General features: G+C 40.8%; 1 protein-coding gene across 2 annotated transcripts in view; it reads left to right on the forward strand.

The window, feature by feature from the left end:
* LOC139478586 (IQ motif and ankyrin repeat domain-containing protein 1-like) overlaps nt 1–13698 on the forward strand; it is a 325873-nt gene that overhangs the window by 205927 nt on the left and 106248 nt on the right. Inside the window, exon 6 of one of the 2 annotated variants that reach the window (XM_071261129.1) lies at nt 11121–11183. In XM_071261129.1, the coding sequence (XP_071117230.1) occupies nt 11121–11183 (63 nt within the window). Of the gene's footprint in view, nt 1–11106; nt 11184–13698 lie in introns of both variants that reach the window. The other variant, XM_071261130.1, reaches the window with a different exon arrangement.

The following is a 13698-nucleotide window of genomic DNA, read 5'->3' on the forward strand; positions in this document are numbered from 1 at the left end:
GAATAAAGCTGATTATCGGATTAACGAGTGTCGGAGTAACGAGACTTGACTGTAGTTAGTCCAGCCCATAATACCAGCCTAGGTTGGAAACTGGACTTTTATAGTCAGTTACATCTCTTGCCTCTGGAAGATGCCACATAGCTATATTTGGCCTGGCATGGTTATGCCATTTAGGCCTTTAATAGTATTTATTCCATTTCTAAATTGGGGTAGCCCTTTAGAACCACCCTATGCCATTAAATCCAATGTTGTGTCTTTGTCATTCTTTCAACATAGCCCACCTTCGTCAGGTAGGTGGGCTCTCGCTGTAATATCATACAATAATTACATTTAGTACTAGTGACTCAATGTTTTTATTGCAGGTATATCATCTTATGTTTACAATTTTACCTACTTCTGTTGCGTCATTGCACGCACATGTCCACGAAAGTTACATAATCATCTCGTGCTGACGTTATGACTGTTTCTTCAATTACGTCACTGTCTCTACTCATCACATTTGCACAGCTGTTCATCGCGTCATACATCGCATTATCGCTTTACAACCCACCCGCCCTGTTTGCCTCCATCCATCTTATTTCCATTGTACATCACCTTTTATTGTCCATTACAGGTACCATGCACAACAGATTATACATATCTATCTTTCCAGAAAATTGTACATATCTTATCAATGTGAATAAAACAAGTCGTGGAGTGGCGTGATTCTTCTGGGCTACCTCCTATATCATCATAATTTATATTAATCTATATACTAATTAGGGTTTCCAGTTACCTGCTTTCCAGCGGGAACCCAGACTGGGTTACTTTTTACCAGTTGGAACCCAGTCTTTCTTGGGTTTTCAGGAATCTAGTAAGAATTATATTTGGCAACACAATTTGCCACATAGCTGGGCCTGGAAACGTTTGCTCCCTTTTAGACCCTCAACTTCTGTCGGGTTGCGTCATTTTGGCCGTAGCATTAAGTATAAATTAACAATTAAATTTGGCAACACAAGTTGACACATAGCTGGGCCTGGCGGCGTTGGCCCCAATTTCGAACCGCAGTTGTGGTCAGGTAGCGACATTTCCGCCATTTGGGCCTTAGCATTAATTATCAATTAACAATTATGTTTGGCGACTCAAGTCACCACATAGCTAAATTTGGCCTGGCACGGTTATGCCATTTAGGCCTTTAATAGTATTTATTACATTTCTAAATTGGTGTAGCCCTTTAGAACCTCCACACCCTCGGCCATTAAAGCCACTGTTGCGTCTTTGTCATTTTTCAACATAACCCACCTTCCTCAGGTAGGTGGGCTCTCACAGTAATATCATGTAATAACTATTATGATGTTAATTTGTACATTGTGATGCAAAAGTAATGGCTCTGAGACTTGAAATACTCTGTCTGAGCTGACTTCAATCACATTTCCTACCCAAAATGTATTTCCAGACATGCTTTGAAAATTGTTGTCACACTACCTTTGTATACTGTAACTGTACTTTTATGTGTCATTTTCCAAATTTAAAAGCAGAGGTTAACCCAGAAATCTGTTTGAACAGAAATACATTGTGAAACCAGTAAATGACCACAAAAGATCAATGAATAATTAACAAATTACTTTTTTAGGTTTTTAATCACAAAATTCAATACAATGGGTCAAATAAGTGGCAGCAGCAATAAGTAAGAAACCCAATAATATGTGAGTGCACTTGCAAATGTCCGGATTTAAGGATTTAAGAACTGGCTCTGTTCTTGAATCTGGAATAGTGTTGGAAACGCACAGGTTTCGATGTTCTCTTATAGGAAACCAATGTGCACTTGGAAAGGAGATTAGATGCAAGTCAGATCATAAAAGGCCTTGAATTGCCCTTGTGTTACACTTATATATAGATACAACCAGCCTTCTAGAAACTCAAACAATCAAGCTGTCCAGTTTGTCCACAACAACCAAGGCAGGTAACTCTAAATCACAGTGCAGATTGGCCACAGTGTAGCAGGGTACCTTTATCATATTCTTCCTAGTTGTAGATGACAGAAAGTCACTGTTCTTTATTTAGCGGTATGCGGTTGAATGGCTTGGCTTGAACAGGGGTGGTAACTGCGGATGGATGGTATAAGAGAAAAAGCAGGCGAGGTGGCGTGAAATTTGAAAGTGTGCATCGCTGTGAGTGATAACCTGATGTACAGCTGTTGTCAACGCTGTGATTCTGCCACGAAATTTGTAAGTAATACATTGCATATGCATGCATGATATTTTTATTTATGAAAGGGGTGTAATTTAATATAATGTTCGTTTCAAGCCAGAATTATTTGACAGTTACCACCGTGTTGTGACGTGAGCATGTTATTACCGCATTTTCCATATTTTTAGTTAGTTTGTATTGTGACAAGCTAGCTGTGTTTCGGACATGAGGATATGCAAGTAAGTTTGTTGTTTTATATGGTTTCAGCTTGAACTGCTTCGTAAGGTATACGTTGAACATTGACTGTTTGGATCACAGAATCTAGCAGTGTGTGAGAAAATGCATAAGCTGATGTTAATTGACTTTAAAACCTACAATTTATTTCAAGAAATTTCCATGATTGTGATTAAAGGAAAATAGCTGTGGCATCTGTGAATAATGGCATTTAAAGGCGATGATGGAGATGGTGCTATTGCTGAAGCAATAAGGCATTATCGACAGGAAAGAGGTGGTATTAAAGCTGCTCTTACAAGCAAAATGAAAAAGATTAGAGACTTGATGAACTCTGAGAATGTTGGTGAAGTTGAATCTACATTCAGGATCATAAAGCACACTTTAAATAAATTATGGATTAAGAACACTGAATTGCTTGAATCTGTGGTAAATAATCCAGATGAGATTGTTGATGCTAAAAGATATATGGCTGAAGTTCAGGCTAATTATGATGAGCTGAAAAATTATGTGAAAGTTTGATTGGATACACAAGTAGGAAATCTAGATGACATTCAACCAGGTGATTTGGTAAGCCAAACAGGTAAAAGTTCTGTGTTAACTTCAAGTTCCAAAATGAAACTGAAAGCCAAGAAGGCTGCTTTACTAGCGAAAGCTGATATGTTAGAGAGACAACAATCACTCAAGAGACAGCAAGCTGAGATACAGCTAGCACAAGAGAAACTAGAACTAGAGTGTGAAATACATGCAACAGAGACTGAAGAAAAGGTATATGAAGATTTTGAAGCTGAACTTACTCATGGGTCACATGTTCACAAGCGAGAAGGGCCACTAAAGAGAATTGATGGGAAGGGATTTCAGAATAAGACTTTTGACCAAAGATATACGTCTTTAATGCATTAGCTGGAACATGGATTAACAGAGCTCCAGCAGATAATATGCATCACAGCTCGGGTATATCAGGACATGTGCACACCAATGATGAAAACTTTCAGTCACATCAGTCCGAATCAAAAGTCTGGCTTATGCAACAGAAGATGCTAGAGGTAGTGCAGTTACCAAAAAGTGAGCTGATCAAATTTGATGGTGACCCATTGAGATACTCAATGTTCATAAGGTCATTTGAAACCAATGTTGCTCAAACATCAGTTAGTAGTGGTGCAAAGCTGAATCGATTGCTGAACTATTGTACAGGCAAGGCTTTGTCAGTGATTGAATGCTGTTCAGTCATGGATCCTGATGAAGGATATATGGAAGCCCTGAGCCTTCTTAAGTGAGTGAGTTGGGTTTAATGCCGCTTTTAACATCATTCCAGTTATATCACGGCGTGTCAGCTTAATGTGGGAGGAAAGCCCGAAGTGATGCAGGTCTCAGACGTTTACCAGCACGGGTATGGTGCTGACAAACCTAGAAACATAATTGGGGCAAACCGGGATTCGAACCCACAATCATAGGTTTCTGGCGTGCTCGACCCTTCTTAAGACACGATTCGGAAGTCAGCATGTGATAGCAAATGCAGGGGTTAAGAAGACTAGCGAAGGTCCATGGTTGCGACCTACTGACGTTGAAGGCTTACGTAACTATGCAGATGATCTCAGGAGTGGTATGCTGACACTAAAGGCAATGGGCAAAGTGAATGAAGTGGACAATCAGATACGCATGGTGAAGATTGTGTCAAGGTTACGAACCTATCTCCAAGGAAGATGGAGGAGGAAGGCAGTTGAACACCTGGAAGCAACAGGTGACTATCCTGGTATAGGACAGCTGGTCGACTTTGTACTGCGAGCTACCGAAGAAGCAAATGATCCCATGGAAACAGACTAAAGGATGAAACAACACAGAATAGACCAAGATCCTTTGAGAAGAAAGGTGTCAACTACAGTGTGCAAACAAGTGTGTACAATAAACACTCTTCAGATTCATTTTCAGGTTTTCCAATACCAAAGTGTCAATTGTGCAGTGGAGAACATGCACTCTTGATGTGTGGGAAGTTCAGGGACCTGAAACCTGAGAAGAGACATGAGTTTGTTGTTGAAAAGAGATTATGCTTCAACTGTTTTTCGAATAACCACATGTCAAGAGACTGTCATAAGCCCAGCAAGTGTCAGGTGCAGGGTTGTATGAGAAAGCATTCAAGATTGATACATCTCCTGGCGAAACCGGAAACTGATGTTCATCAAACATATCAATAGGAGAGAAACCTGAGCTCGACAGTGCCTAAACAAAATAAACCATTAGGGGTTGAAAGTTCTGCGTGCCATGTTGTAGCTCAAGGACCAAGGGTAGCTCTTCCTGTGGTAAGACTCCAAGTCTTGGTGAAGACTGGTAACAGAAAGATATGGACATATGCTCTGCTTGATAGTGGAAGCACAAACTCATTCTGCTCCAATGAACTGTTTGATGAACTTTGAGTAGATGTTTCTGAAACATCACTATTGTTGACACTGGAGAAAGTGAACAGCAACACAATGGGTCTCATCATTGGTCAAGATGTTCCAGTGGCGCTGACACCTATTGATGTGCGAAAGGGAAAAGACAATGACCGTTATGCTGTGAAAACAGTGCTGGGTTGGGTTCTGAATGGACCATTCAGAGTTGTCAGAAATGGTGAAGTCATCTCACATTTTGTCAATATTGATCAAAGACTTGATGCGCAAGTTGAAAGATTCTGGAAAATAGAAAGGTGTGAATCATTGTCAAACAGTACATGTGAAATGTCGCAGGAAGACAAAAGGACAATTGAGATATTGGATGAGTCTGCAGAAGTTGTGGATGGTCACTATGAAATAAAAATTCCATTCAGGAGCAGGCCTCAAAATGTAGAGAATAACTACCTTGTTGCCGAGAGTCGTCTTGAATCACTTGGCAAACACTTGTCAAAGGATGACAGGTTGTTTGAAAAATATCAGTCGGGAATCAAGGAATTGATCGACAAAGGCTATGCTGAAAAGGTAAAGGAACAGGATATCAACAAGCCAGGTAAAGGGGTATGGTATATTCCTCATCACGCAGTTATCAACGAACATAAACCAGACAAGTTACGAATTGTTTTTGATTGTGCTGCAAAGTATTGTGGAACTAGTCTGAATGATCACGTCTACCAGGTCCCAGACCTTACGAACAAGTTGATTGGAGTGTTGTTGCGATTCCGTGAAGGTCCCATAGGTATTATGGGGGACATAGAAGGAATGTTCCATCAGGTGAAGGTACCAGAGTGTGATCAAGACTATCTAAGATTTCTGTGGTTCTCATGAGGGGGAAACAGTCAACCAGAAGTTTACCGCATGACTGTGCACTTATTTGGAGGAGTATGGAGCCCAAGTTGCCCGAGTTATGCACTTAGACGCACTGCAGAGGATAATAGTGCAACTTATGAACCTGAGGTTGTGCAGACTGTTCTTGAGAACTTCTACGTAGATGACTGTCTCAAGTCATTATTGTCAGAAATTGAAACAGTTGAACATGTTCAAAATTTGTGTGCACTTGTATCACATGGCAGTTCCAGTTGAACAAGTAGATCAGCAACAGCAGAGAAGTGCTTCAATCCATTCCTGAAGAACAGAGAGCAAAGAGGGTTAAAGGAGGTGACCTAATTGGAGGTACATTACCTAAAGAAAGAGCTCTAGGGGTTCTTTGGGACACCAAGAACGATGTCTTTGGTTTCAGAATTAAAATAAAGAATAAACCAAACACAAGAAGAGGATTAATGAGTGTGATTGCGTCGGTGTATGACCCATTGGGATTTGTTAGTCCGTACATCCTGCAAGCAAAGAAGGTATTCCAAAGTGAATCAAGACTGCGCAAAGGCTGGGATGAACTGTTGAATCAAACAAACAGTGTGAAATGGACAAAGTGGATAGAAGACTTGCCAAAACTGGAGAACTTTAAGTTGTCTAGATGCGTGATCACTCAAGCTTCAGAAGATGGAAGCTATGAACTGTATCACTTCTCAGATGCTTCATGTGAGGGATATTGTGCAGTATCCTACCTCAGAGTGGTAAATAACGATGGGCTGGTTCAATTAAGAATTGACCTTCACTTTGTGTGAGTTCATTGGAGTATGAACCTTCATAGAGTGAGGGTCAAACTGTATGAACGTCAGAGCTCCAATGAACTCACACAAAGTGAAAGTCAATTCTTATAATTTTTATATCACAATTTCTTACCTCAAAGGATGTAGGCCAAGATCTAAACACAATTTTATTTAGTATGTGTGACTTCATGTTTACACTGACAGCCATACAACAACCAGCTATATCGTGGAGTAAAATAGTTCCTCAAAAGGAGAGGTGACATGGGCGTATGGATGCACAACTTGCTCTTCAGAAACATCTTAAGCAGCACGTGTGTTCAAATCATATCCTCATTAGATGAGAAAGGTCTGTAAAGAACTACCTCAGTAAGTCAGTCACAATGACAGCGCGTCGTAATACATTTACATCAAGTACAAGACGTCAAAATGGCCGACAGGATAAACGTGACGGGAGAGATTTCCGAAGTTGTTAATGAACGTGTGGTGGTTAGTGTGTTAGTCATCACTGATCAACTGGCCAATCATTGAAAGGTGAATAAAGGTTCGTCAAACAGACACTAAGGTAAATTCATAGATTGCTGGAGACGGTCAATGTCAGCCTAGGCACGGATCGAGTCAACACTACAATAGTTTATATGTGCATTTCTTCGTTTGTTCATTAGGATGGGCCGTAGTGAGGATATTCGTGAACAATCATGCAGTCACGCTCTCTGACATTTCTCAAAGTATACTGAAACGCTGAGACCAAGAATAAAGGTTCTAAATGATCAGAAAGAAGGCTTATGCATGTTTTCATGCTAGGGAATTCCCAGGGGTTTCCCCAGGAATGTGGAAGTAGTCCGTCAGTGTTTACGTCAATTCAATAACACGGTCTCGTGAAAAATGTATGAAGGTCAAATTGTGTCGTTCATACACTTATGAACATCAATTTTGCAGTCATGGGACCCACCTCTCGTCCTATGGAAAAGCCTTATATCGTGTAAACTTCAAATTAAAAAATTATTGTTTTTTACTCATCAGCAAGTCCAGGCTGGCACCACTGAAGCAAATGACCATACCGCGTTTGGAACTATCAGCTGCAGTCATTTCAGTAAAGCTGGACATGATGCTTCGTCAGGAGCTGAAACTTGAAATTAGCAGATCAGTATTCTGGACAGACAGTACAATTGTGATACAGTATATCAGGAATGAAAACAAACGCTTTCATGTGTTCATAGCAAACAGGAGTTCCAAGCCAAACCAATGGAGACATGTGGGCAGTACAGAGAACCCTGCTGATGACGTGTCACGGGGGCTGGATGCAGACAAAATGGTGTCCTCTGACAGATGAAAACATGGTCCTGAGTTTCTGTTTCAAGCAGAGTTTGAATGGCCCACAAGTACCAATCTCAGTCTATAAATTCCTGATGGTGACAAGGAAGTGAAGAAAGCTACAACAACTTACACAACTGTGACGAATGGCTGTAGAGATCTGTTGTTTGACTTGTTTGAAAAATACTCCATGTGGCACAGCCTAAAATGAGCTGTAGCATGGATCCTGAGATTAAAAGGAATTCTCTATAATAATACTCACAAGAAAACTCAATCTAAAATGCTGGATAGTGTGCTCAGTGTATTAGAGCTGAAGAATGCTGAGACTGCGATAGTTCAAGTGTTGCAGAGGAAAACATATGAACAGGAATTCAAGGCACTTGAAGCTGGGAAGCCAATTGCAAGAAGTAGTGCCATTTATCGACTGGAACCAATGTTTAATCCAATGGGTATCTTGTGTGTTGGTGGAAGACTGCAAGGCGCTCCTGTACCTGTTGAGAGCAAGCACAATATGATACTGCCAAGGGATAATCATATTACTACCCTAATTGTCAGACATTACCATGAAGTTTGTGGACATTCAGGCAAAGAGTATGTGTTGTCCCTTATCAGACAAAGATTCTGAGCAAACTTCTGAACAGTTGTGTTGATTGCAAAAGACGTCAGAAGTCGCTGAATAACCAAAGGATGGCAGACCTGCCTAGAGACAGAGTGAGTTCAGGAGATCCAGCATTCACCAGTGTCAGATTGGACTGCTTTGGGCCATTTATTGTGAAACGGGGCCGGTCTGAGGTCAAACATTATGGATGCATCTTCACATGTTTGACAACAAGGGCAATACATCTAGAAAAGTTGGATGGTTTGGATACAGATTCTTTCTTGAATGGATTTGTAAGATTCATATCACGTTGATGATGTCCGAAGACAGTTCGATCAGACAATGGAACAAATTTCCATGGTGCAGAAATTGAATTGACAGAAGCTATTGATGCCTGGAATTTGAAGAGAATTGGAGAGTTCATGAGCAAAAAGGAAATCTGTTGGATGTTTAACCCTCCTGCAGCTTCTCACACATGGGGGGTGCTTGGGAGAGACTCATAAGGACAGTTCGTAAAGTCATGAATGCTTTGTTGAAGACGAACCGTCCACTGGTGATGGACTTCATACTCTTTTTTGCGAGATTGAGTCGATTGTGAATGGCCGACCAATCACAGTGGTATCAGATGATCACAAAGATGCTGAACCTCTGACTCCTAACCATCTTCTGTTACTTAGAGCAGGTCCCAATTTACCTTTGGGAAGTTTCCAAGCAGCAGATGCATATAGAAGACACTGGAAACATGCTCAGTTCCTGGCGGATATATTTTGGAAACGCTGGACGAAGGAATATATGCCTACACTACAATTACGTCAGAAACGGATACTGGCAAAGAGAAACATTATGGTGGGAGATATTGTGCTAATTCTGAATGAGAATTGTCCCAGGAGAAGTTGGCCTTTGGCAAGAGTGGTGGAAACCTATCCAGGGAAAGATGGACTATTTCGCACAGGAGGTTCTACGCTTACCAGACCTGTTGACAAGTTGTGTCTGTTGGAAGGAGTCCATGAGTGACTTACCTTTTTTCATCCTTTTGTGAAGTAGACATTGATGACCGAGGCTGTCCAGTATTTGTGTTCAGAAACTGTTTTGTGAAAGATTCATTGTGTTCTAATTTATTAAATGCGCGATTAACATGTCGTTTCTCTGCGCATTTAAGGGGGCGGAATGTAGATGACAGAAAGTCACTGTTCTTTATTTAGCGGTATGCGGTTGAATGGCTTGGCTTGGACAGGGGTGGTAACTGCGGATGGATGGTATAAGAGAAAAAGCAGGCGAGGTGGCGTGAAATTTGAAAGTGTGCATCGCTGTGAGTGATAACCTGATGTACGGCTGTTGTCAACGCTATGATTCTGCCACGAAATTTGTAAGTAATACATTGCATATGCATGCATGATATTTTTATTTATGAAAGGGGTGTAATTTAATATAATGTTACCACCGTGTTGTGACATGTGCATGTTATTACCGCATTTACCATATTTTTTGGATTATTACGGAGTAAGTTTGTATTGTGACAAGCTAGCTGTGTTTCAGACATGAGGATATGCAAGTAAGTTTGTTGTTTTGTATGGTTTCAGCTTGAACCTGCATCGTATGTTGTACGTTGAACATTGACTGTTTGGATCACAGAATAAAGCAGTGTGTGAGAAAATGCAGAATCTGATGTTTATTGACTTTGAAACCTACACTAGTTATATCATTATTCATACACCATCATCATCATAATCATCTATATGTTCAATGTTTGTCTTGCCTACAGTTGAATATCAGTCAACAACTCTTTAAACAACTCAACACCCTTATTTTCAGTCTCTGGGAATCTCTCACCAGATCTTCCCCTTCAACCTTCTGTCTATCTTTAGACATTTTTCACACCTGTAGGGTTTCCCTCAGTCTATTTATATCTTGCATTAAGCACTTCCTTTGATGCTTAATGCAATCTGTCTTCTAATTGGCCACCCTGGTCCTCTACAGGTAGCTTCCTTCCATACCTGACTTCCTCCTCACTTCATGTGCTGCTGTTGAGGAGGAAGGACATTTTCTTTTCTTCAGGTATGGAATGGCCACATTTCAATCTGTTTTCATCTGCTTCTGTCAGAAATTAATATCTATATTAGGGTGCTGAATTAAATTGAATAATATATATAATATCATTTAGAGTAATGTTAAATTAGTAAATGGAATATTAATATTATAAAACTTGTTTGTAAAATAATTAACCACATGGTCCATTTTGGCCCATGTGCTTTTCAAGTGTCCTATAAACATTAAAGTTAGTTTTATCATAGTTATAAAATGGCTTTTGTACTTATATATTTAAGATAAATAATACCTGTAAACTTGCAAATATATGACTTCATGTGCTGCTGTTGAGGAGGAAGGACATTTTCTTTTCTTCAGATAGTTCAACAGCAGCCACCCCCATTATAATAAACACATTATCATCATCTGTCTGTGTCTGTGTTCTCCCAATGGCCCGAGCTGGATCATAACCACTACCCCGGCTACAACAGCATAACTTAATTAATATTTTATGTGCCCCACAGTCATTTGCTGCCACTGAACATCACTAGAAATAAACCCACATCAATCTCTATTGCCACATAACAGTATGCATAATTCTTTTCAAAATGTCTGTCGACAATTATTAAGAAAGAAGTACTTTTCTATAAATATTCAAATCAGGTGCCAGATTAGCTCTTTAAGGTGATTATTATGAATTGAATCCTCTGAAATATTTTACAAATTCATTGTGAATTAGGGAATTTTTTGCAGGTGCTGATGCAGCATGGAGCTGATCCTCGGATATATGCTGCTGATGGTCAAACACCAGAACAGGTGTGTCCATAAGTTCTTGGTGAAAGTGCTCCATGTTCTATACAGGTTCATCAGATAACACTTGTCTGTCTAATGATATCAACTGCCTCTGCCTCTTGGGAGGGGAAGGTCGTGAGTGTGTTCCCTGGCCACAGAATACAAAAAATTTTAAAAGATGCCAAGTGATGTTACCCTGCCTGACATGCGGCATTGAGGGACCAAAACAAGGACTGGTCGCATCAGAGTCTGGATGGGGTTGTCATTCAGTAATGCTTGAACGAGATGCTAAACCCCATTTCTCCTCACCTCACCTTGAAATGATATCAGGTTATATATATACTGAACAGCATTGAAAACGCACCAGCAATAAATCTTGAAATATTACAAAAACAACTTGAGCAATGACCGATTTTAATTAGAACAGACATAGATGGATTATTAAGAAAGATGACAAAGGAAACAGTAATACCACACAGTAATTACATTTACGTCATCAGTGTAAGGAAGACACATAGGGTTAAAATGAAAAGTCTATTTCTGGTATGTCATTGGCAGCAACACAGGCCATGCGACGTCTTCTCATTGATCAAATAAGTCTGCGAATAGTGTTCTTGGGCATTCCACTCTTGACGTAGTGTATCTTCAAGTTCTCTCAGGTTCTGTACTTGCGGACGACGTGAGAGGCGTTGACCCAGGTAATCCCATAGATGTTCAATTGGCAATAGATCGGGTGACAGGGCTGGCCATGGAAGCAGGCACATTATTGTTCGCTAGGTACTGTGTTGAAACACGTGCTGTGTGCGCTCTTGCATTATCTTGCTGGAGGGTGTGCATATCCTGGTGCTGATGAAAGAATGGGATGACGTGATTTGCCAATATGTTATTCCTGCAGTAAAGGGCATTAACTCTTCCACGACAAACATGGAGCTCTGTTCGATGGTTATGACTGATGCCGCCCCACACCATGACACTCCCTCTACCCCCCCCCCATTAATCTGTCTGTACAACGCAGTCATTGTGGTAACGTTCTCCACGTCGACCGTCAGCATTCCGTAAATGAAAACGGGACTCATCAGAGAACAGCACACCATGCCACTGACGCAATCTCCAATGACGATGCCTTTTGGCCCAACGCAGACGTTCATTTCGATGTCGATCAGTGAGTATGGGTCCAACATATGGACGTCGAGCACGTAGCCCTGCTGAGCGGAAACGTCGATGTACGGTGTCAGCACTGATCAAACCCCGTTGGCCTTGTACGGTTGCTGCAGTCCTGGTAGCCGGAAGTGTACGATCACGAAGATGCCGACGAACAATATGGCGATCCTGACGTGGTGTAGTTACGCGAAGTTGACCCGGACGTGGTCGATCTCTGGTGGTTCTTGTCTGCTGGTATCTGCTCAGTAGCCTGAGGACTGTTGAATGATGGCATTGAAACCGTTGTGCAATGACTCTACTTGACTTACCAACTTGAAGCATTCCCAAGGCATCACGTTCCTCTGCTGTTAATCTTGGCATTTCTTGTGTCAGTACCCTTTACGTCTGCAGCAACAAGTGATGTGGCTTTTAAAAGTCTGTCTTTTATAGCCCTATTCTGCATGCTTCCCGTGAAACAAAACACGTTTTCCATGATGTGCACGCAATTTGTTGCGTTTTGGCGATGTCGCTCACAAAAATTTAGGAATGTGTTTTGACGAGCTGTTCTTCTTCATGCTTCATCCAGAATGTCGTATATTACTCATTCACTTATATATTTTCATATGACTTAGGCCCGGATAAAAATACATCCAATTTAATGGTGGTGCGTTTTCAATGCTGTTCAGTATATATATGTTACAGGAAATATGTATAATCAGGGAATATGTGTATTCCCTGAAATTTTCAGGGAATATATTTAATGTCTGATTCACTCAGGGAATATACATAATCCCTAAATTTCTCAGGTATTATACATATTCCCAGTTTTAACATCAAGTTTGTTAGACATATTCCCAGAAATTACTTTTGAGGCTCTCATATGGTCAATCTAGATTTTTAAAAATCGAGTAGACAAATTTATTTGACATAACAAATACCTTTCACTTTTCACCATGCCAAGTGAGCCATCTCAAGGTTTAAGTGAGACGGCTCCTGAGCAAACCGAACCACCCCCTGAAATCAGTGTCTCATCTGTTGAATCAAGTGAAAGCCCCCCCAGTTGGTAAATCTGTTGCCTTCTGACCTGATTCCCTGATTCCCTGATCATATCACGTCACGAAGCCATCACATTGAAGCGAAAGCAAGCAAACGAAGCACAGATGCAGCAAGCTGAACGAATGGTGAAGCGCATTAAACGTGTTCTGTCGTCAATGCAGATAGGCGACAATGATACTGTCCCAATTCCCCATGTTGATCGTGGCTGCTCCGATCCTAGAAATATCATAGGTATTGTGATTGAATGCAGTGACAATGACTTGTACACAATAGCTGTGAAAGGTGGCATACTGAATGGGAAGTTCTCTCGTAACTAGTTTGATGTTTGTGCTACAGCATTGTA

This window comes from Haliotis cracherodii, unplaced genomic scaffold (assembly GCF_022045235.1).
Source record: "Haliotis cracherodii isolate W230 unplaced genomic scaffold, xgHalCrac1.p SCAF_4, whole genome shotgun sequence".
Classification (NCBI taxonomy): Eukaryota; Metazoa; Mollusca; class Gastropoda; order Lepetellida; family Haliotidae; genus Haliotis; species Haliotis cracherodii.